The sequence below is a fragment of the Labeo rohita genome, chromosome 25, assembly GCF_022985175.1.
Source record: "Labeo rohita strain BAU-BD-2019 chromosome 25, IGBB_LRoh.1.0, whole genome shotgun sequence".
NCBI lineage: Eukaryota > Metazoa > Chordata > Actinopteri > Cypriniformes > Cyprinidae > Labeo > Labeo rohita.
In genome coordinates, this window is record NC_066893.1 from 872,036 (window position 1) to 893,258 (window position 21,223).

Below are 21,223 nucleotides of genomic sequence, written 5' to 3' on the forward strand. Positions count from 1 at the left end.
GTCAAAATAGAGTGGTAATTTTAATATTTTAATTATTATAATATGTTCTGTCTTCTCTATTAGTGTGTATCTTCAGCTGCATAATAAGGATATATAACTAATGTAACTAGTAAAACTAATAAAAATGACAAAAGCACATAACAAAATTACTAAAAGTTAAATTACACTTAAACAACAGCTAATTCATAATATTATTAAAAGAGAAGTCCACTTCCAATACAAAGATTCACATATAATGTTCTCACCCCCTTGTCATCCAAGATCTTCATGTCTTTCTTTCATCAGTCATAAGGAAATTATGTTTTTGAGGAAAACATTTCTGCATTTTCTCCATATAATGGACTGATATGGTGCCCCGATTTTGAACTTCCAAAATGCAGTTTAAATGTGGCTTCAAACGATCCCAAATGCGGTTGTAAATGATCCCAGCCAAGGAAGAAGCGTCTTATCTAGCGAAACAATTGGTTATTTTCATTAAAAAATACAATTTGAATACTTTCTAATCTCAAACGCTCGTCTTGTCTTTCTCTCCCTGAACTCTGTGTATTCTGGCTCAAGACAGTTAGGGTATGTCGAAAAACTCCAATCGTATTTTCTCCCTCAACTTCAAAAATCATTTCAAAATCATCCTACATCGTTGCAGAAGTACCGACCCAGTCTTTGCAAAGTGAACATGCAAAGAAGATCAAACACCCTTAACAAAAAAGGTAAAACAGCGATATAGGACGATTTTGAAGTTGAGGAAGAACATGAGATGGGAGTTTTTTGACATACCCTAACTGTCATGAACCGGAACAAAACAGAGTTCAGGCAGAGTAAGACAAGACGAGCGTTTGGCATTAAAAAGTATATAAACTGTATTATTATTATGAAAATCGTTTTGCTAGATAAGACCCTTCTTTCTCGGCTGTGATCGTTTACAACCACATTTGGGATCGTTTAAAGCCACATTCAAACTGCATTTTGGAAGTTTAAAATCATGGCACCATATCAGTCCATTACATGGAGAAAAATCCTGAAATGTTTTTCTCAAAAAACATAATTTCTTTACAACTGTAGAAAGAAAGACATGAACATCTTGGATGACAAGGGGGTGAGTACATTCTTTGTAAATTGCTGTTCTGAAAGTGGACTTCTCCTTAAAATAACACCTGCCTCGAAGACTGTAATATAATTGTTATTGTACATGTAAGAAATATGTACAGAATATGTACAAAAACAGTGTGACGATATGAATTGTTTAATTAATTTTTGACAGTATGGCCTTTCTTCTCTCTCCATGTGTATCTTTAGTTGTATAATGAGGAGGTGTTGGATCTTTTCGACACCACGCGTGACTTGGAGATGAGGAAGCAGAAATCGCACATTAAAATCCACGAGGATGCCAATGGCGGCATCTACACCGTAGGCGTGACAACACGCACAGTCTCCTCAGAGGCAGAAGTGAGTCATCGATTTCTTCTTCAAGATGTTGTATCCATATATTATGCATAAAGTGTAAGTGACTATACTGACATGCTCTATGCACGTGTGTTGTAGATGATGCAGTGTCTGAAGCTGGGCGCTCTCTCCCGCACCACTGCTAGCACTCAGATGAATGTACAGAGTTCTCGATCTCACGCCATCTTCACCATTCACATCTGTCAAGTGCGGGTTTGTGCACCGGGGGAAAACGTGAGTACTGTCTTTTTAAGTACAAGTTATTAGGGTCACGTTGCTACAGCTGCCATATTGAGTAGAAACGCGCCAAAATTTGGCTGGAGAAAATGTAATTTTCAACTAACTCGGTCTCTAGTCTATATTAATGTGTCGCTTTTCATGCATGTTTTTCTCAGCCCCCAGAGGAGGATAGCGAAACAGACAATCGACTGGCCAACAGCTCGTCTGAGATGGAAGAGTTTGAAACACTCACAGCCAAGTTTCACTTTGTGGATCTGGCTGGATCAGAGAGACTCAAGAGGACGGGGGCCACAGGGGACCGAGCCAAAGAGGGCATCTCCATTAACTGTGGATTGGTCAGAACGAGTAATATTATCAAATAATAACACATCATTAAAATGGATATTAATCGTCCACAGATTTCTTCAGGCTAGAATTATATAAGGTGAACTGAAACAGGAATTTTTTTTTCCTCTGTTCTTACTGTGATGCAGCTGGCATTAGGGAATGTCATCAGTGCTTTAGGAGACAGAAGCAAACGATCAACGCATGTGCCTTACCGAGACTCCAAACTCACTCGCCTTCTGCAGGATTCACTGGGCGGAAACAGGTCTGTATGAAACACAAAAGTAGTATGTTTGCAAATGATTACAAATCTCCTGCAGTCATACAGTGGATTTTTGTGCTGAGAAGATTGAAATTCAAAGGATTATTCATTGATAATCTTGCTTGTTGATGTAGCTTTCAAATCCAGTATGTTGCTTGTCAGACTGGACCTCAGTGACTTCATCCAGATTTGTTCTTGCATGTCTCTTGACTAAATGTAGTTGATGTCAAACCTGACAACTGGTGCCATATTTTATGTCAGTAAATATTTCAGGAAGTTTCAGTTTTAGTCAAAGCTATGACTCAGAAAACTTGAAATAAAGCACACAAATATTTCAAATCTTCTCACTTTTTAAATCTGAAAAATACAGTGCATTTTCCTTTTTCCAAATTCCATTTTTTGTTCCTCTTTAATTTTCCTGGATTCCATTTTTTTCCGTTTTAATTTGTCTAGACTGTTTTAATAATTTGATTACAATTTATTTTACAAAAAGCATGTCTAAGTAACTGAAATCATAAAATGTACACAACAATGTAGTAAAAGTTTAAGAAAAATTAATTTTTTAAAGCCCTATGAAATGTTTTATTTTGTTTTCTCAAATTCAGTTTTCTTTCTTTCTTTCTTTCTTTTACCAAATTCTGTGTTTTCCTTTAATCTTATGGATTTAATTTTAACGTTTTCATTAAATGTAACAATCAAAAGCATCTCTAAAAAAATATTTATTTATTTATTTATTTATTTCAGAAATACTTAAAGGGGTCATCTGATGCCCATTTTCCACAAGTTGATATGGGGTCTTAATGAAAAGTCTATAACATGCTTTGGTTAAAAATTTCTCAATGGTAGTGTTAAAAAAAAAACACCCTTACCTTGTCAAAATAAGCTCTGCAAAAATCAACCTATTCTGGTCGATGTTGCTTTAAATGTTAATGAGCTCTGCACGCCCCGCCCCTCTCTTCTCGCTGTAAAGTGACAAGCTTGTTTACTAAATATTTAGAAAAAAACCCTTATACTCGCTTCTGAAACTGGATCACGAATGATTCACATGAACATAGACGCATTTATGTAGATCGGGAGGCGCATTCCATTCACAAATAAAGTCATCCACTGCGTCTTTAGTGGCTCAGATGTCGGGAGTAAATGACGACCACTATGTTCATTATTACGTCCTACAACAGAATACCTCAGTCGCTTAGAAGCCATTCTTGTCTACGTCCCTGTTCCGGCATCGAAACAACAAGGGGAAATTATTTTTACAGATTAATTAAAAACCACTGCATGGCTTTTTTCATAATAAGGTAGATGTGTACATACACTGCCAACACACATTTATGTTGAAACAACATGTAAAAGTAAACTTTGCATCCGAAGACCCCTTTAATAATTTTTCTGCCAAATATTTCTTCAATAATCTGTGATTCCGTCCGTGTTTTCCGCATCAGGGAAATCATAGGAGTAAGTCACTTTATATGAGTAAATCACTGGAGTAAGTCACTGCAAAGCTGGAGTAACAGTGTAATAACATGATAATGACAGTTTTTGAGGGGTGAATCAGGATTTTAATGTCATTATAGGAAAGCATTTACAACAGTGTATTGCGAGGCAGCAGACTTCGAGCTACATTCAAACTAAATATTTATTTGGCACTGTAGCATTAGTCAGTATGAGTAAATAAATAAAACTGGACATTTTCTCTGGTCTCTCAGTCGTACAGTGATGATCGCCTGCATCAGCCCATCAGATCAGGACTTCATGGAAACCCTGAACACACTGAAGTACGCCAACAGAGCACGCAACATCAAGAACAGGGTGGTGGTGAACCAGGACAAGGCCAGTCAGCAGATCAGTGCACTTAGGACGGAGATTGCCCGACTGCAGATGGAGCTCATGGAGTACAGAACGGTGAGGTTCTGCTATCAGATAAAAGTATGGCTCTGATAGCAAGGGGATGTTAGGCAGAGCCTTCTAGCACATCTTCAGAGTATCCTTAAAATAGTAATCCAGTCATTAAACTCTAAATGCAGGCTGATGGGTCCTTTACGTGCAATATGTTGTAACGTCATTTACTACATGGCACAAGCTGATTGGTCTCCACTTATTCTGCAGCCAATGAAATTGCTTGCCAAACATTTAAATAGTCTGGTTCATTGCTTGCCATAAGCTGGTCTTGTAACGCACCCTCTAAACCCTCTTCTGAACTTCTGAACCCTCCACCTCCCCCAGCACCACCTGTCTAGATCTGCAATTTATGTACTATATGCTTATTGCTACATAGTCACAGTGGCATGTTTGTGTATCTATTGGCAGTAGCCAATAAGTCCAGCAGCAGTGTAAGTAACAGATCTAGTGGGCCACAACCAAACACATTAAATTGTCATATCAATTAGCATGCTAAAACTATTCAGAAAAGTAATGGTTCAAGATCTGACCTACTAATTTTGAGTTTAGAGGTTCAGTTTCAAGTATAGGTGATCCAGATACTGTAGAATTATTAAACTTGAACTTTAAGATATATATCATACTATAATAAAATAAAAGTAGGTCCCCAAAATTACAGCCAGTCTGATTGGCTTCTGCATAATTCCTGTAGGCAGGATTGATTGGTTTATAAAAGTTAACTTGGAAACAATTTTGTTTTATAATTTCCCACAGCACTACAATAAGCACTTAAGAATAAAAATGGCTAGTCACAGGGGTCCAACAAAATCCCCCTGATATAATTGGTTGTAATTTTTAACAGCCATTTTCTCTCCACTTAATGTCACTTGAAAAGGCAACTTTTGGTTGTTTTACCTGTAGTTGGAGGAGGTAAAATGTAAAAAGGTCCATTAGGTAGTGCCTGCACTCTAAACAAGTGCTCTCGATCAGTGGTTCTCAACTCCAGTCCTTGGGGCCCACTGCTGTGCACATTTTATATGTCTCCCTCATTTAACACACCTGATTCAGATCATCAGCTCGTTAGGAGAAAGATCCATGAACTGAACTGAGTGTGTCAGATTCAGAAACATACAAAATGTGCAGAGCAGTGGGCCCTGAGGACTGGAGTTAAGAACCACTGCTCTAGATGAAGCGTAATGCATAAAATGATATATACAAGGGCCTTTAAAGTCTTATTAATTGTATTATATAGTGTCAGCTATTTTTATTTATTTTTTTTTTACATCAAGCTTCACCAGTTTAATATCTTGCAAACCCCTAGAGGTTCACAATGAAATTTCTGGGACCTGAATGCAGAACTAAATTTAATAAAAATGTAATAAGTGAAAACAAAAAAAAACTACAACACTGTGGTCTTATGAAAATGAAATTAGTAGTTTTGATAATTTGCTGAATTTGTGTAATTGAGAAACATTACATAAAACCTCAAAGATACTTCAGGTAAACAATTAAACAATGAAATACATAGGGTTCAGCTAATAAATAATGTTGTGATTCTTTTATATAAATAGTCTGCCCTCGACTAAACATTTTTCCGGTCGACTAGTAGCCGTTCATTTTAAAGGACTAGTCAACTAATCTCATGTTTATTAATAAATCATTTAAATCATAATAATGAGCCTTTAATTGCCTACACAGCCTAATAAGCGCTCAAGAACACACATAAAGCTTGCCACAGCATACCGGCAGAAGTAATGACTATGAATGTGTCAGGGAAAAACAGTAAGGAGGCTGCGTTAACATTTTAATAGTTTATTGAAAACTAGTGCTTTCTGTGTTTTCAGTTTAGGAGATGAAGTCAGCGACACTGACTCGTCATCTCTGCATAGTAGATGCACCTATGCATGTTTAATGTGATTATATAATCTGATAATTTTCCATTTTAATGATTTATTTAAAAAATAGACATTTCACTCTCTATGGATATATTTTTGTAAGGCAAGTATACACAGAGTTACGGTTGTTTATTTATTTATTTTTTGACGCACTTAAGTTTAGAGACTAAGACAGTGGAAAGTGCATCCTGCTTGCTTTCATTATTTTACAAAAGCACAATATTTAGTTGTTATTGTGAGTGCACACAAATAAATGTAGAGTCTTTACAGATTTGAAAGATGCATTACTCTGTATGACCAAGAATGACAGAGTACTTTAAGAGCAAATGATTGCAACTGTCATGCAGTGAGAACGCTACTCATAGACTGTAAATAAGATTTACACTACTATTGACTGGCTACACTACTATTCAGGTTAACATTAGATTGAGCGGCCATGTAAAGTTGCTACTACTTGCATAATTCAGATGATGAGCCATATTTGAGGTCAATGAATGAGCGTTGGCGAAGTTTTGCATGTCCTGCCCAATGTATTACCACATAGACCAGCCGTAAACAATCTGTCTGTCATGGACTGTGTGACTTCGCTACTTCCTGTGGATTTTGGATTTTTAATAACATTTCAATCAACCTATCCTCCTCTCATCAACTAACCAGCCAACTATTAGGGGGCAGCCCTAGTGTGAATTTTTGGTAAATTAAATAAAACTGTCTGTGTTTCTCAGGGGAAGCGTATGGTTGGAGAGGATGGGCTGGAAAGCATCAACGACATGTTCCATGAGAACTCAATGCTGCAGATAGAGAACAATAATCTGCGCATGCGTGTGAAGGCCATGCAGGAAGCCATCGACGCTCAGGGCGCTCGACTCACACAGCTGCTGAGTGAACAGGCCAATCAGGTGCTCTCCAGAGCAGGTACTGCACGGCAAACACGGCCAATCAGAGACTTTGTAACATGTTTGATAGATGTTGACAGAATATGGACTGTGTTTTTCAGGTGAAGGCAGTGAGGAGATTGGAAATATGATTCAGAATTACATCAAGGAGATTGAGGATCTCAGGTATTTTTACATTTTTGCTGATATCTTACTGTATATAAGGCTACTGTTATAAATCTATACTGTCTTTGTGTTTTTATACTATCTATCCATCTATCTATCTATCTATCTATCTATCTATCTACAGTTGAGGTCAAAAGTTTACATACATTTTGCAGAATCTTAAAAATGTAAATTATTTTACCAAAATAAGAGGAATCAAACAAAATGCATGTTATTTTTTTATTTAGTACTGACCTGAAAAAGATATTTCACATAAAAGATGTTTCCATATAGTCCACAAGAGAAAATAATAGTTGAATTTATAAAAAATGACCCTGTTCAAAAGTTTACAGATGCTTGATTCTTAATACTGTGTTGTTACCTGAATGATCCACAGCTTTTTTTGTTTGTTTGTTTGTTTGTTTTTTCTTTTGTTTTCTTTTTTTTTTTTTTTTTAGTTTAGAGATACTTGTTCATGAGTTCCTTGTTTGTCCTGAACAGTTAAACTGCTGCTGTTCTTCAGAAAAATCCTTCATGTCCCACAGACTCACTGGTTTTTCAGCATTTGTGTGTATTTGAACCCTTTCCAACAATGACTGTATGATTTTGAGATCCATCTTTTCACACTGAGGACAACTGTGATGATCCAGAAGGAAAAAAAATGTATTAAGTGCCGGGGGGGTAAAAACTTTTGAACAGAATGGAATTGTGTACATTTTTCATATTTTGCCTATATATATTTTTTTCTTTTCATTTAGTACTGCCCTTCAGAGGCATACTTACATGTTTCCCAGAAGACAAAATAAGTACATTTACCCTGTTCTTTAAATTAAAAAAGTTCTTAATGCATGTTTTTTCCTTCTGGAGCATCAGTGAGTGTTTGAACCTTATGTAATAGCTGCATATGAGTCTCTCAGTTGTCCTCAGTGTGAAAATATGGATCTCAAAATCATACAGTCATTGTGGGAAAGGGTTCATTTTTAGAAATTCAACTTTTATTTTCACTTGTGGATTATATGCAAATGTCTTATGTGAAATATCTTATTCAGGTCAGTGTTAAACAAAAACAAGCATTTTGTATGCTTCCTCTCTTATTTTGGTAAAATAATTAACATTTTGCAGATTCTGCAAGGTGCATGTAAACGTTTGACCTCGACTATATCTATCTATCACATGTACTCTACATTTTTGTGTGTATTTCAGAGCCAAACTTCTGGAGAGTGAAGCAGTGAATGAAAACCTGAGGAGAAACCTCACGCGAGCGTCCAGCCGTCCTCCGTTTTACGCATCTTCTGGAACCTTTTCTCCGGCCCTGCTGGGGCCCGACCCGAGCCAAGAGACCTCTGACATCATTGAGATCGCCAAGAAAGATCTGGAGAAACTGAAGAGGAAGGAGAAGAAGAAAAAGAAGAGGTAATAAGAGGGTGAAAGCGATCTCAGTGTGAGGTGTTATCTGGAGGGGTTGTTGCCGTGGTAACAGGCTGAGAGTGAGTGCGTGTTATGAATAATTGCCCCTCGTCTCTAGCAGTGTGAAACAGAAGCATTGTGAGATCTGTCTGGTTTCATGGCAAACTGTTATTGTTCTTTCAGATGTGTAATTACTGTGCCAGGCATTTTCGGAAAGACTGTAATTGGTTCTTTTACCACACCTGCTATGGGTGAATAGAAAAATATATTTATTTGTTTAGCATTATTTCCTTTAAAGGAGAGGTGCACTTCCAAAACAAAGATTCACATATAATGAACTCACCCCCTTGTCATCCAAGATGTTCATGTCTTTCTTTCTTCAGCCGTAAAGAAATTATGTTTTTTGAGGAAAACATTTCAGCATTTTTCTCCATATAATGGACTGATATGGTGCCCCGAGTTTGAACTTCCAAAATGTAGTTTAAATGCAGCTTCAAACAATCCCAAATGCAATTTTAAACGATCCCAGCAGAGGAAGAAGGGTCTTATTTTCATTATTTTCATTAAAAAAATACAATTTAAATACTTTTTAATCTCAAATGCTCGTGTTGCCTTTCTCTCCCCGAACTCTGTATATTCTGGTTCAAGACAGTTAGGGTATGTCGAAAAAATCATTTCAAAATCGTCCTACATCGCTGCAGAAGTACCGACACAGTGTTTGCAAAGTGAACACGCAAAGAAGATCAAACACCCTTAACAAAAAAGGTAAAACAGCGATATAGGGCGATTTTCGATCTGACTGTCATGAAAGGGCGGTCCTAAAAACAGTCCAGGCAGAGTAAGACGAAACGAGCATTTGGCATTAAAAGTATATAAATTATTATTTTTTTTTTAATAAAATAACCGATTTTTTATTAAAATAACCGATCGTTTTGCTAGAAAAGACCCTTCTTCCTCAGCTGGGATCGTTTACAACCGCATTTGGGATAGTTTGAAGCTGCATTTAAACTGCATTTTGGAAGTTCAAACTCGGGGCATCTTGGATGACAAGGGGGTGAGTAAATTATATGTGAATCTTTGTTTTGGAAGTGGACTTCTCCTTGAACATATATGGCGCTATAACTCCTTTTTTTTTCTTTTTTGTTACTCTGTGGTATTTTCTGGCAAGTTTATTTTAGGGTTTAGTTTGTATGCATTTTTGTGAGCTGTAATAAAAAATTGGTTTAAGATCATTTAAAATATGTAGAAAAAATATTTACAATATATAACAAAAGGAAAGAGCTTGCTGGAAAATGCCATTCTTTTATCTGGATTAACAAGCCATTAGTCTTGTGCAAACAAACTACATTTGTTGAATCAGTGCTAAACGCTTCCTTTCTTTGTGATAAATTCGAAGACTAGACTAGTAAACTCTAGTAAACAAGCAAACAAACAAAAAATAAATGTACAGAGATATATCAGCCATAATACCTTTAAATTAGGGCTGTCAAACGATTAATCGCGATTAATCGCATACAAAAAAAAGTTTGAGTTTGCCTAATATATGTGTTATTTTGTATTTATATATACATAATAATTGCACACAGTACACACATATATATTAGGCAAACGCACACTTTTATTTTGTATGCGATTAATCACGATTTCGTTTGCAAGCCCTACTTTTACTATAATGTGTCCTTATCCACAATGAACGTTTCCATATGATCAACAGCCATCTTTACTAATGTGTGTACCGTACCCTCTCTATCTGTCTCTCTCTGTGCTCCCCGTTTCCTCTCTTTAACCCTTCACCTCTGACCTCTGACCCCTGAAGACTCCAGCAGCTGCTGAGCGACAAGAAAGAGGAGGATGAGGAGGAAGAGGTGGAGGAAGACAGGTTTGTCCCTGTGTCTCTCTTTCCCTTCTTCACCTTCTATAATTACCCATAACCCCCCTTGTTTCATCTCTGCTTCATTCTGATTGTCTTTCAGCAGGTAGTTTCCAGCCTTGGAGAACAGTCCACAAAATGTTTATACTTTGCACTTCATACTTTTTTCTTAAAATACACCTTAAAGTAATGGGTGAATCTCACAAAACACGTGTTTCAAGTTTCCGTAAGGTTTACCTGTAATTCTCTGATCGTAAACATGATGATTTTCTATCTTCTCTTTGAAGATGCTGCTGTACTTTGATGACTATATGTAAATGACCCCTGTTATGATTGACTAACCTCTGATGCAGCAGTATTCATTTAGTATTATTGATCTTAAAATATATATACCATTTAACTTCTCTGTTGCATCATGTGTCTGTCATAACACCATGTTATCTTTCCTTCCCTCCTAATTTTCTGTTTCGTTTCAGATAATCTATGCTGCATATAAAACGTGTATATATAAAAAAAACATTACAAATCAGATTTAAATGTCTAGTTTTGATTTTTCCTGCAGTGCCAACAAAGATGAAACACCTGAGGGCGAACAGAAGATTGGCGAGAGAGAGCAGTTAGAATCGACCAATCAAGAGCCAGAGATGGTATGATTGACAGCACTCTTGTCCTATCAAAACACGTTTTAAGGGTGGAGCTCATCATTCAGTCTTTGACGAGAAATTATTTCCCTCAGGAGACCAGTGACCGTGAGGAGGGGGATGGAGAGGAAGATGAGGAGGAAGTTGAGGAAGAGGAAATGGATGCTGAGGAGAGCTCTGACGAGTCTGACTCTGACCTGGATGAGAAGGGTACTGATGTTTGTTCTAAAATAATAACTGTACCTTAATATGATTTATAAAATGATAATGTTTTTTTCTCATTAAATTCACACTAAAATATGATTTTAGTAAGCCAGTTTTATTTAAAGTAATTAAGTTCAAGAGAGTTTTGCTATTTTGCAAATGTACAATAAAAAACATGTAAGTACTACTTTTAAAATGTTGGCTATTTAATGTCTGTCCTTTTGTAAACTTAATTTTGAAGTATTTCCATTGTTTTTGCATTGATTAGAGGACTTCCAAGCAGATCTGGCCAACATCACGTGTGAGATCGCCATCAAGCAGAAGCTGATCGATGAGCTTGAGAACAGTCAGAGACGTCTGCACACGCTCAAACAACAATATGAGCAGAAACTCATGATGCTGCAGTGCAAAATCAGAGACACGCAGCTGGAGCGAGATCGTGTACTGCAAAACATGGGTAAGGACACATATACCACTGCTACACTATATGTCACATTATGCTGGGGTCAATTTAAAGGAGAAGTCCACTTCCAAAACAAAGATTCACATATAATGTGATCACCCCCTGGTCATCCAAGATGTTCATGTCTTTCTTTCTTCAGTCATAAAGACATTGTTTTTTGAGGAAAACATTTCAGCATTTTTCTCCATATAATGGACTGATAATCTGTGCCCCGATTTTGACCTTCCAAAATGCAGTTAAATGCGGCTTCAAACGATCCCAAATGCGGCTGTAAACGATCCCAGACAAGGAAGAAGGGTCTTATCTAATGAATCGTGATAACAGCTGTATTAGCTAACTTGCATTTGATTTACATCATGAAAATACACTTGTATGTAGGTTTATATGTAGTTTTAAATTCTACATGTCACGTTTAATGTCCATCTACAAATATTTACGGTAATAATATTTAAAAGTAGTGTTTATCATGCATACGTGCAGCAGCGCTGGACAGCAAAATGGATGCATTTGCATGACTTTCTAACATTTACAGATAAAATGTGACTGTGACCTATCCATTATGCACCGGGGAAAACACGTCTCAAATGCATTAAACAGCACAAATATATTTGCTGTTTGCCATGGTGGATCGATTTTAACCATGATCGACATTAAGGGCTGCTTAAGAATGAGCGTCACATCAAATTATCTTGACTCATTGAACCTCGATCAAATTAGCGAGATTGCGTGAACTTAGCCCCAATTGATTTGTTAGGTTATTTTAAGTCAGTTTGTGGACTTTAATCCCCTCTTTTCTTAGCATCTTTTATGAAACAGGCCTCAGGAATAGATTGAGCTTTAAATATTGGGCATTACATACTGAAATGGAACCTGGTATTTTGGGGTAAGAGGTTGACAAACAAGTCATTTTTATTTTTAAGTATCTTAATAAGTAAAAAAAAAAAAAAAAAAAAAAAAAATTTAAGTAATCAGTTTAATGAATGATTCTGAAAATGTTTCTTTGGACAGTCAGTGATGAATAATTTGTAATGTGGCCTGAAAATAGGGTTCACTTTGATTTCATGATGACTTTAAAATGTAAAAAAAAAAAAAAGTTATAAAATAAAATCCATTTTACAGCCATGGCTTTTAACACACATTCAGTACTCGGGGTTCCCACGGGTCCTTGAAATCCTTGAAAGTTTGTGAATCTAAAAAAAAATGTTTTCAAGGCCCTAGAAAGTTTTTGAAAATAAACATATATAGATACAGGTCCTTAAAAGTGCTTGAATTTTATTTTATAGAAGTTTTCTGGAAAAATGCCATATTATTCCCTCCCCATAAATGTCAAATCTTTATTTCTTTCGAGTTTAAAGTCAGATTTTTGCTCCAAATTGAAAGTTGTAGAAACATGACCATTTTCCTTAACAAAAGAAATATCTAATTAGAAAAATTAATTTCAAAATTAATATTGTTTCAAATCAAGAAACAGGTTTGGGTTGTCTGATAATAATAATATAACTTTTTAGTCTCTTTGAAATGCACATTTGATAGTAGCTTGAGGATGCAGAGGTAGATTTTTTGTTCGTTATCAATCAGTAACATCTGTAAAAATTGTAGCAACCTCAGTTTTATATGGTTACATTTATTCTGACCCAGTTTTTTTTTTTTTTTTTTAATTAAGCATTGATCTCCCATAGTAGCAAGCATACATTTTAAATCATGATAAACACAGTTAAAATAGTGCCCAAGTACCATGGTAAAAATATAACTACATGATTTTATAGGTAGCCTATTTGTATGAAAAACGGTAGTCTAAAAATATTCAGTATAAATGCTCACATGCTGTAGCTTAATCACATATACATACATACTATAATTATATACCATTATTGATAATTATTGATTATTATTTGATCACGTTTGAGTCTGGCCTGAAGTTTACCCTGATAAAAGCTAAAGAAATTCTGTTGTTTCTTGTTTTTGTTCTGTTTTGTTGTAGGCTCAGTGGAGTCATGCTCTGAGGACAAGACCAAACGGATAAAAGCAGAGTACGAGAAGAAACTCAGTGTCATGAACAAAGAGCTCCATAAACTCCAGGCGGCTCAGAAGGAACACGCTCGCCTACTGAAGAACCAATCTCAGTACGAGAAACAACTGAAGAAACTACAGCTGGATCTGGCAGAAATGAAGAAAACCAAAGTGAGAGTCACCATGGAGACATGGCTGTGCACTGAATCACTGAAACATGCTGAATCACCGTTACAACATTAAATATTTGATTATAAACAGCTCCTCCCAGTGGTCACCAGATGCAACACCTCTACGTCAACATGCTGCTGAAATAATTTGCTCCTTTTCACAAAATCTCCACTAAATTGTTTATGGATGACTATAAAAATAAATATTAACATCAAAAACTGAATTTGTTTCTTACATAATATACAGCATTATAACCATGCTATAGAAACAGTTATAAACATCTATTATAAATATCAATAGTTCAATTTTCAATTAGATTTGTGATTGATTTATTTTTTTTATACTAGTAAGCCTTATTACCAGTATAAAACAGAATTGTTACCCTTCATGAAAATGCACACACACAAATAAATAAATGAAGTCAAAATCAAATTGATTTAAGTTAATCACATAAATAATTTTCTCACATAATATTTTTTTTTTCTAGGAAAGTAACCCGAATTAAGATAATTCTAAGACTTCAACTATGAAATTAATTGAATTTTATTAATAATTCTATTTTGCCCTTCTTCTTATGTTGTATGAGTAGTATGGTGCTATTCTAACATACTCCATACTTTTGAATAGTAACAGTACTCCAGAGTCTGATCTGTGTGATTCATTATTATGACCCAAATCCTACAGTTAATCCAGTATTAAAATGAGCTGACTGTTGCTATGGTGACTGTTGTCAGGTGCGTCTGATGAAGCAGATGAAGGAGCAGCAGGAGAAGAGCAGGATGGCAGAATCCCGCAGGAACCGAGAGATCGCCACACTGAAAAAGGACCAGCGCAAACAGGAGGTGCATGATGGGAAAATAACACTAATGCAGCATAAACAAGCCAACTAACAGTGAAATATGTTCAATGTGTTGTGTGTTTCTCTCTTGTACAGCATCAGCTAAAACTGCTCGAAGCTCAAAAGCGACAACAGGAACTTATTCTGCGAAGGAAGACTGAGGAGGTGAAATATTCCCCTCAATTTGCCTCTACTGTACCTCCAAAGTGTGACACATTGATGAGTTTTTAATCACACTATAATATTTATCCATTTATAATATATTATTAAGGTTATACATTTTATTTCTTTAAACCTGCAAATACCCTGAAAATAAATGTCACTTGCATTGCTATTTCTATGTAATGTGCTTAAGCTGTTAATGTTAAAACTAAAACTATTAAAAATAGCTTTTGGTGACTAAAGTAAAGATGAAATAAAATAATATTTAAATATTTGAATGAAAACTTAACTTAACTAAAAAAAAAAAAAAAAAAAGGAAAGGAAGAAAGAAATGTTGCCCTGGAAAGTAACTGAAGTAAGTTAAAATTGAAGTGCCAGAGTTACTAAAACTAAAACTGGAAGAGAAAAAAAAAAAAAAACTAATACAAATTTAAAAAGCACATAACAACATTACTACTACATAAAAAATAAATAAATAAATAAAAACAAAACAAAGCAAAACAAACAAAAACACTGAAAATATTCAAATAAAGGCTAATTCAAATTATTAATTGATATTGTAATATAATATAAGTAATACTGAAATAACACTGATACACTCTTATACACTTTTACCTTGGCAACAAAAAAACAAAAAGTGTAATTTAAAGTAGTAAAAATGATCAAGCTAATATAAAATAAAGCTAAAAAGAAATATTAAAAAAAAAAAAAAAAAAAAAGACAAAACGCATAACAAAATTATTTTGAAAATTAAATTATACACATAAAAGCTAATTAAAAATATTGGTAAATACTGAAAAACAGTATCAGTGTTGAAAACATAAGTGTCAGATGCTTTTTGAAGCCAATAATAATAAATTTTAACATTATAATGACTTACTGCTTTATAATGCTTTATAAGTGAACAATTATGGTAACACTTTACAATAAGGTGTCATTTGTTAACATAAGTTTATTAGTTTAGTTTAATGTATTAACTAACATGAATGAACAATCAACAATACAATTATTACACTGTTTATTAATCTTTGTTAATGTTAGTAAAAATACAATCGTTCATTGTTCATGTTAGTTTATAGTGCCTTCACTAATGTTAACAAACACAACTTTTGATTTTAGTAATGCATTAGTAAATACTGAAATTAACATTAGATTAGATTAATAAATGCTGAAAAAGTATTGTTCATTCTTAGTTCATGTTAACTAAAATACACTGACCAAAATTATAAACGCAACACTTTTGTTTTTGCCCCCATTTTTCATGAGCTGAACTCAAAGATCTAAGACTTTTTCTATGTACATAAAAGTACTATTTCTTTCAAATATTGTTCACAAATCTGTCTAAATCTGTGTTAGTGAGCACCACTTCTTTGCAGAGATAATCCATCCGCCTCACAGGTGTGGCATATCAAGATGCTGATTAGACAGAATGATTATTGCACAGGTGTGCCTTAGGCTGGCCACAATGAAAGGTCACTCTAAAATGTGCAGTTTTATTTATCATCAATAAAATGCACATGTGTTTGTTGTCCATAACATATGCCTGCCCATACCATAACCCCACTGCCACCATGGGCCACTCGTTCCACAACGTTGACATCAGCAAACCACTCACCCACACAACGCCATACACGCTGTCTGCCATCTGCCCTGTACAGTAAAAAACGGCATTTATCCGTGAAGAGAACACCTCTCCAAAGTGCCAGACGCCATCGAATGTGAACATTTGCCCACTAAAATCTGTTACTACGACGAACTGCAGTCAGGTCGAGACCCCGATGAGGACGACGAGCATGCAGATGGTTCCCTGAGTTGGTTTCTGACAGTTTGTGCAGAAATTCTTTGCTTATGCAAACCGATTGTTGCGGCAGCTGTCCGGGTGGCTGGTCTCAGACGATCTTGGAGGTGAAGATGCTGGATGTGGAGGTCCTGGGCTGGTGTGGTTATACATGGTCTGCGTTTGTGAGGCTGGTTGGATGTACTGCCAAATTCTCTGAAACGCCTTTGGAGACGGCTTATGGTAGAGAAATGAACATTCAATTCACAGGCAACAGCTCTGGTAGACATTCCTGCAGTCAGCATGCCAATTGCACGCTCCCTCAAAACTTGTGCTGTGTGATAAAACTGCACATCTTAGAGTCGCCTTTTATTGTGGTCAGCCTAAGGCACACCTGTGCAATAATCATGCTGTCTAATCAGCATCTTGATAAGCCACACCTGTGAGGTGGATGAATTATCTCGGCAAAGGAGAAGTGCTCACTAACACAGATTTGTGAACAATATTTGAGAGAAATAGGCCTTTTGTGTACATAGAAAAAGTCTTGGATATTTGAGTTCAGCTCATGAAAAATGGGGACAAAAACAGAAGTGTTGCATTTATAATTTTGTTCAGTGTAGTTAACTAATGTTAACTAATGAACCTTATTTGGTAAAGTGTTACCAAAATTGCTATAAAAACATTGATCCTTAAATTTAGGTATTTGGATATATTTAATTTATTTTGACAGTCGATTAATATACTGATTATTTTCTTAATTTCTCAGTTCATTTTGGCAAGTTAGAAAAGGCCAAACTGCATTTTTCCGGTTTCATGTAGTGACCACTGCTGTGTTTCTCAGGTGACCGCTTTGAGAAGACAGGTGCGACCCATATCAGGAAAGGTCACACGAAAGGTGAATCTGCCAGAGACAAGCCAGGACCTCTCTCACAGACCACCCGCAGGTCGCACATACTCGGCCTCAGGGGCACCTAATGGAACCAGGTACGTTATACAGGCTTCATGTGCATTAATGTGTGTACTGGATATGACCTCATTCTGCAGTGATGGAAAACTTTGTTTGCTTTAGATTATACCATCGCAGACCGGTTGGAATATACTCTACTCGAGTGGCTCGTGGGAAATGGCAGAGTCTGGAACGCCGTATCTCCGATATTATCATGCAGCGCATGACCATTTCCAACATGGAGACAGACATGAATCGTCTTCTAAAGGTACAAATCAACCTATTATCATCAGAAACACCTACTTAACAATGGTAAATCTGCTAATGTAATTGTGAGATAACCAGTGTTGGGAAAACGTTTAAAAGTGATGCATTAAAATATTGCTTACCTCCATAAAAAAGTAACTAATTGCATACCCAGTTACTTTTTAAGGAAAGAAATGCATTATGCTAATTTCATGTTACTTTTTGTCAGATTTTTGTTGAAAAATGTAAAAGTAAGGTGTGACTTAAATAGTTACTTAAGTGATCTGATTATATAACTCACGTTACCCCCCACTGAAAATAACATTTGCATTTCTAAAATAAAAATAAAAAAATAAGGCTATGTACACACTTGTTTACCTTCTCGTCATTTGAAAACCCTTCCACAGCAACGTGAAGAGCTGACGCGCCGGCGGGACAAGATCAGCAGGAAGAGGGAGAGACTGCTGGCGGAAGAACCGGAGGTAGAAAAAGACGTTCAGTCTCTGAATGAGGAGCTGGAGTCTCTGCTGGCCAACATCGACTACATCAATGACAGCATCTCTGACTGCCAGGCCAACATCATGCAGATGGAGGAAGCAAAGGTGACGCAACTTCTAGTCAGTTTATTAAAACAAATCTTAAAACTCTAAATCAGTTCACTGGAATTGCTCTAGTTGCTTCTGAATGACAGGGTCCCTTATGCAGTGTTCGCTCTTTCTTTCATCAAATGTATGACTTGCATGATGTATACTGACATAATATACTTCTGTAAATAAATATATATTATCGTATGTTTGTGTAACATACATGTGTTTTTATATTAATATACTTTTATGATTAATTGAGTATTACATTTGATTCATTGAAAGTGCTAAATCGAGTCATGATTATCTGTTGTGATGTTTAATTTGGTTATATTAAATGGGTTTTGTGTAACATGTAACTATCACATCTTGCACATTTTTTTATACATGAACATAGGAACTAGGGCTGTACAATATGGACCAAAAAAATACTGTATGATTTTTTTTTTTTTTTTATCAATATTGTGATTTCAATTTCAATTACAATGTTGACACTATTTCTTCACACACACTTTACATTCATAAATGCTTCACTCATGAATGCAGTGTTCTGCTTGACCATATACAGTCAAACATTCAGACATCTTCTCACATTATCACAGTTTATTCGCTATATTTTAGAAAATGGTCATAAAATATGACAAGAACTCAAGAGTTAAACTGTGTCAGAACAAATTCAACTTGATTATGTCAGATATCTTTGTTAGTAAGGTATCTAACAAAACATTTTGAGAAAACATTTTGTAGTAAAATAAGAGCAATTAATCAAATTACAAGTAATAACACAAATAAATACAACAGAAGAAATGCAGATTTAATTTAATTTAATTAATTAATTACATGCACTTTCTATAATCTGAATCAGTTTTCTAAAATGACACTGCATCAGTTCACTGAAACGATTCTGAATCATTTCACTGACATTAAGCACCATCACTGAAATTACCCTTTAATGTTTCAATCATTTAACTGAAATGATCAAATTCTGATTATCTGATTTTAACCATGGCAAAAAGTATACTTCACTTTTTATGTGTTTGTGAGGGACAGCGTACAGTAAGCATGACTCAAATTTTGTCATCAGAATAGTATATGCGCATGCTGTATGCGCACCACACGATTTTTGTAACCACGAGTACTTTGTATGCACAGGTCGCACATGCGTATTTAAGTTAATTTGCAGTAATCAGTTGTTCCACAAGGTGGCAACACTGTCCTGGGCTGTTGTTTCACAGTAGAAAACTAAACTAAACAGACAAAACAACTAAATAGCATAGACTGCAATAACAACAGACGCTCACAATGACAATCGCTTGTGAGCAAGAGAGTATGAAACAGCTTAGCTTTGGTTTTAAAAAGTTAAAAAATATTTGTTACCGATCATAATGTAGAGGGGAATAATAGAGCTGACACTGTACATGGATGAAGCTTTCTAGAGCGCATGTGTCAACCGCCAGTGTTTGCGCACAACAAATACGCATTCAAATGGACACATACACTAGCGTACACGTACAAAAACGAAGTATACTTTGGGCTTAAGGTAGATGGAAACGGGGTTGCCAGGTCTGCAAAACAAAACCACCCTAATTACTAATCAAAACCAGCCCTTTCATGTTTTTTTTTTTTTTTTTTTTTCCTGTCGTATGACTCTCATTGACAGGGAATATCCAATCTATCTGCTTACATGGAAGATGCAAATCCACACATCCAATTCATATCAGATTTATTTCCTCATATGAATGATATGTCTGAAACCGATCTGAGAATATCAGAAACCATATGTTGCTTTTTCCTGCTGACATGTTTGTGGGTCATATCAGATCTGTGCCACATGGGACGAAAAAAATCTGGCCTAAATCAAACCACTGAAGTTAGTCTTAATCAGGGGTTCTCAGTTCAAGGTCCACTTTCCTGCAGAGTTTATCTCCAACCCTAATCAAACACACCTGAACAAGCTTTTCAAATTCTTCAGGATCACTAGAAAGTTACTGGCAGGTGAGTTTGATCAGGATTTGAGCAAAACTCTGCAGGAAAACGGACCTCGAGGGCCAGAGTTAAGAACCCCTGGTCTAAATCGAGTTTGAATTAATTATATTGTGGGCTTACTTTTGTTGTTCATATGTAGGAGGAAGGTGATGCTGTTGATGTTTCGGCTGTGGTTGGTTCCTGCACTCTGACTGAAGCTCGATTCCTACTGGACCATTTTATGTCCATGGCCATCAACAAGGTATACCATCACAAAACTGTTATCTTGCTTTGGGGTCCTTGTTAGAAGCTATAATGTTACAAGATTCATTCTTGGACACAGCTTCATCCATTTATTAAAACACTGGCTTTCATCCCGACTGTGTGCCTTCAGGGTCTGCAGGCTGCCCAGAAGGAATCTCAGATAAAGGTGTTGGAGGGGCGTCTTAAGCAAACTGAGATCAACAGTGCCACTCAAAACCAGCTGCTCTTCCACATGCTGAAAGAGAAGGCAGAGTTTAACCCAGAACTTGATGCATTGTTGGGGAATGCTCTGCAAGGTAGGGACACTCTTTCTTGGGCTTATCCTTTACCCCCTTGACCCTGGGTCCTAAGAATTACACCGAGAGACTGTCTGTACTGCTCAGCCTTGCTAGCATGCCAGAATGCTCAGATTCTGCTTTTCCATTGGGGCTTGTGCCAGAGCCAGTGCCAAATCTTAAAGTGGGCTGTGCTTTTTTACATAAAAAACCCTAGACTGTTGCGCAAATCCTCTTGATCAGTCGTTGGGAAATGAGCCCTGGTCAAGCACTGGCACCAGTACATGCTCCTGGACCAGCCCCAGTAGAAAAGTGGTAATT

General features: G+C 36.1%; 1 protein-coding gene across 7 annotated transcripts in view; it reads left to right on the forward strand.

Moving 5' to 3' along the window:
* Positions 1-21,223, forward strand: part of kif21a (kinesin family member 21A) — a 61,961-nt gene that overhangs the window by 20,904 nt on the left and 19,834 nt on the right. For 6 of the 7 annotated variants that reach the window (XM_051099465.1, XM_051099467.1, XM_051099466.1 and 3 more), the window contains exons 4-23: positions 1,294-1,443; positions 1,540-1,674; positions 1,836-2,015; positions 2,154-2,269; positions 3,973-4,168; positions 6,765-6,954; positions 7,037-7,100; positions 8,283-8,492; positions 10,303-10,365; positions 10,919-11,003; positions 11,093-11,207; positions 11,470-11,658; positions 13,646-13,845; positions 14,580-14,687; positions 14,780-14,848; positions 17,464-17,606; positions 17,692-17,836; positions 18,222-18,416; positions 20,524-20,625; positions 20,758-20,923. In XM_051099465.1, coding sequence (XP_050955422.1) covers positions 1,294-1,443; positions 1,540-1,674; positions 1,836-2,015; positions 2,154-2,269; positions 3,973-4,168; positions 6,765-6,954; positions 7,037-7,100; positions 8,283-8,492; positions 10,303-10,365; positions 10,919-11,003; positions 11,093-11,207; positions 11,470-11,658; positions 13,646-13,845; positions 14,580-14,687; positions 14,780-14,848; positions 17,464-17,606; positions 17,692-17,836; positions 18,222-18,416; positions 20,524-20,625; positions 20,758-20,923 — 2,821 coding nt within the window. The remainder of the gene's footprint in view (positions 1-1,293; positions 1,444-1,539; positions 1,675-1,835; positions 2,016-2,153; positions 2,270-3,972; positions 4,169-6,764; positions 6,955-7,036; positions 7,101-8,282; positions 8,493-10,302; positions 10,366-10,918; positions 11,004-11,092; positions 11,208-11,469; positions 11,659-13,645; positions 13,846-14,579; positions 14,688-14,779; positions 14,849-17,463; positions 17,607-17,691; positions 17,837-18,221; positions 18,417-20,523; positions 20,626-20,757; positions 20,924-21,223) is intronic. The other variant, XM_051099470.1, reaches the window with a different exon arrangement.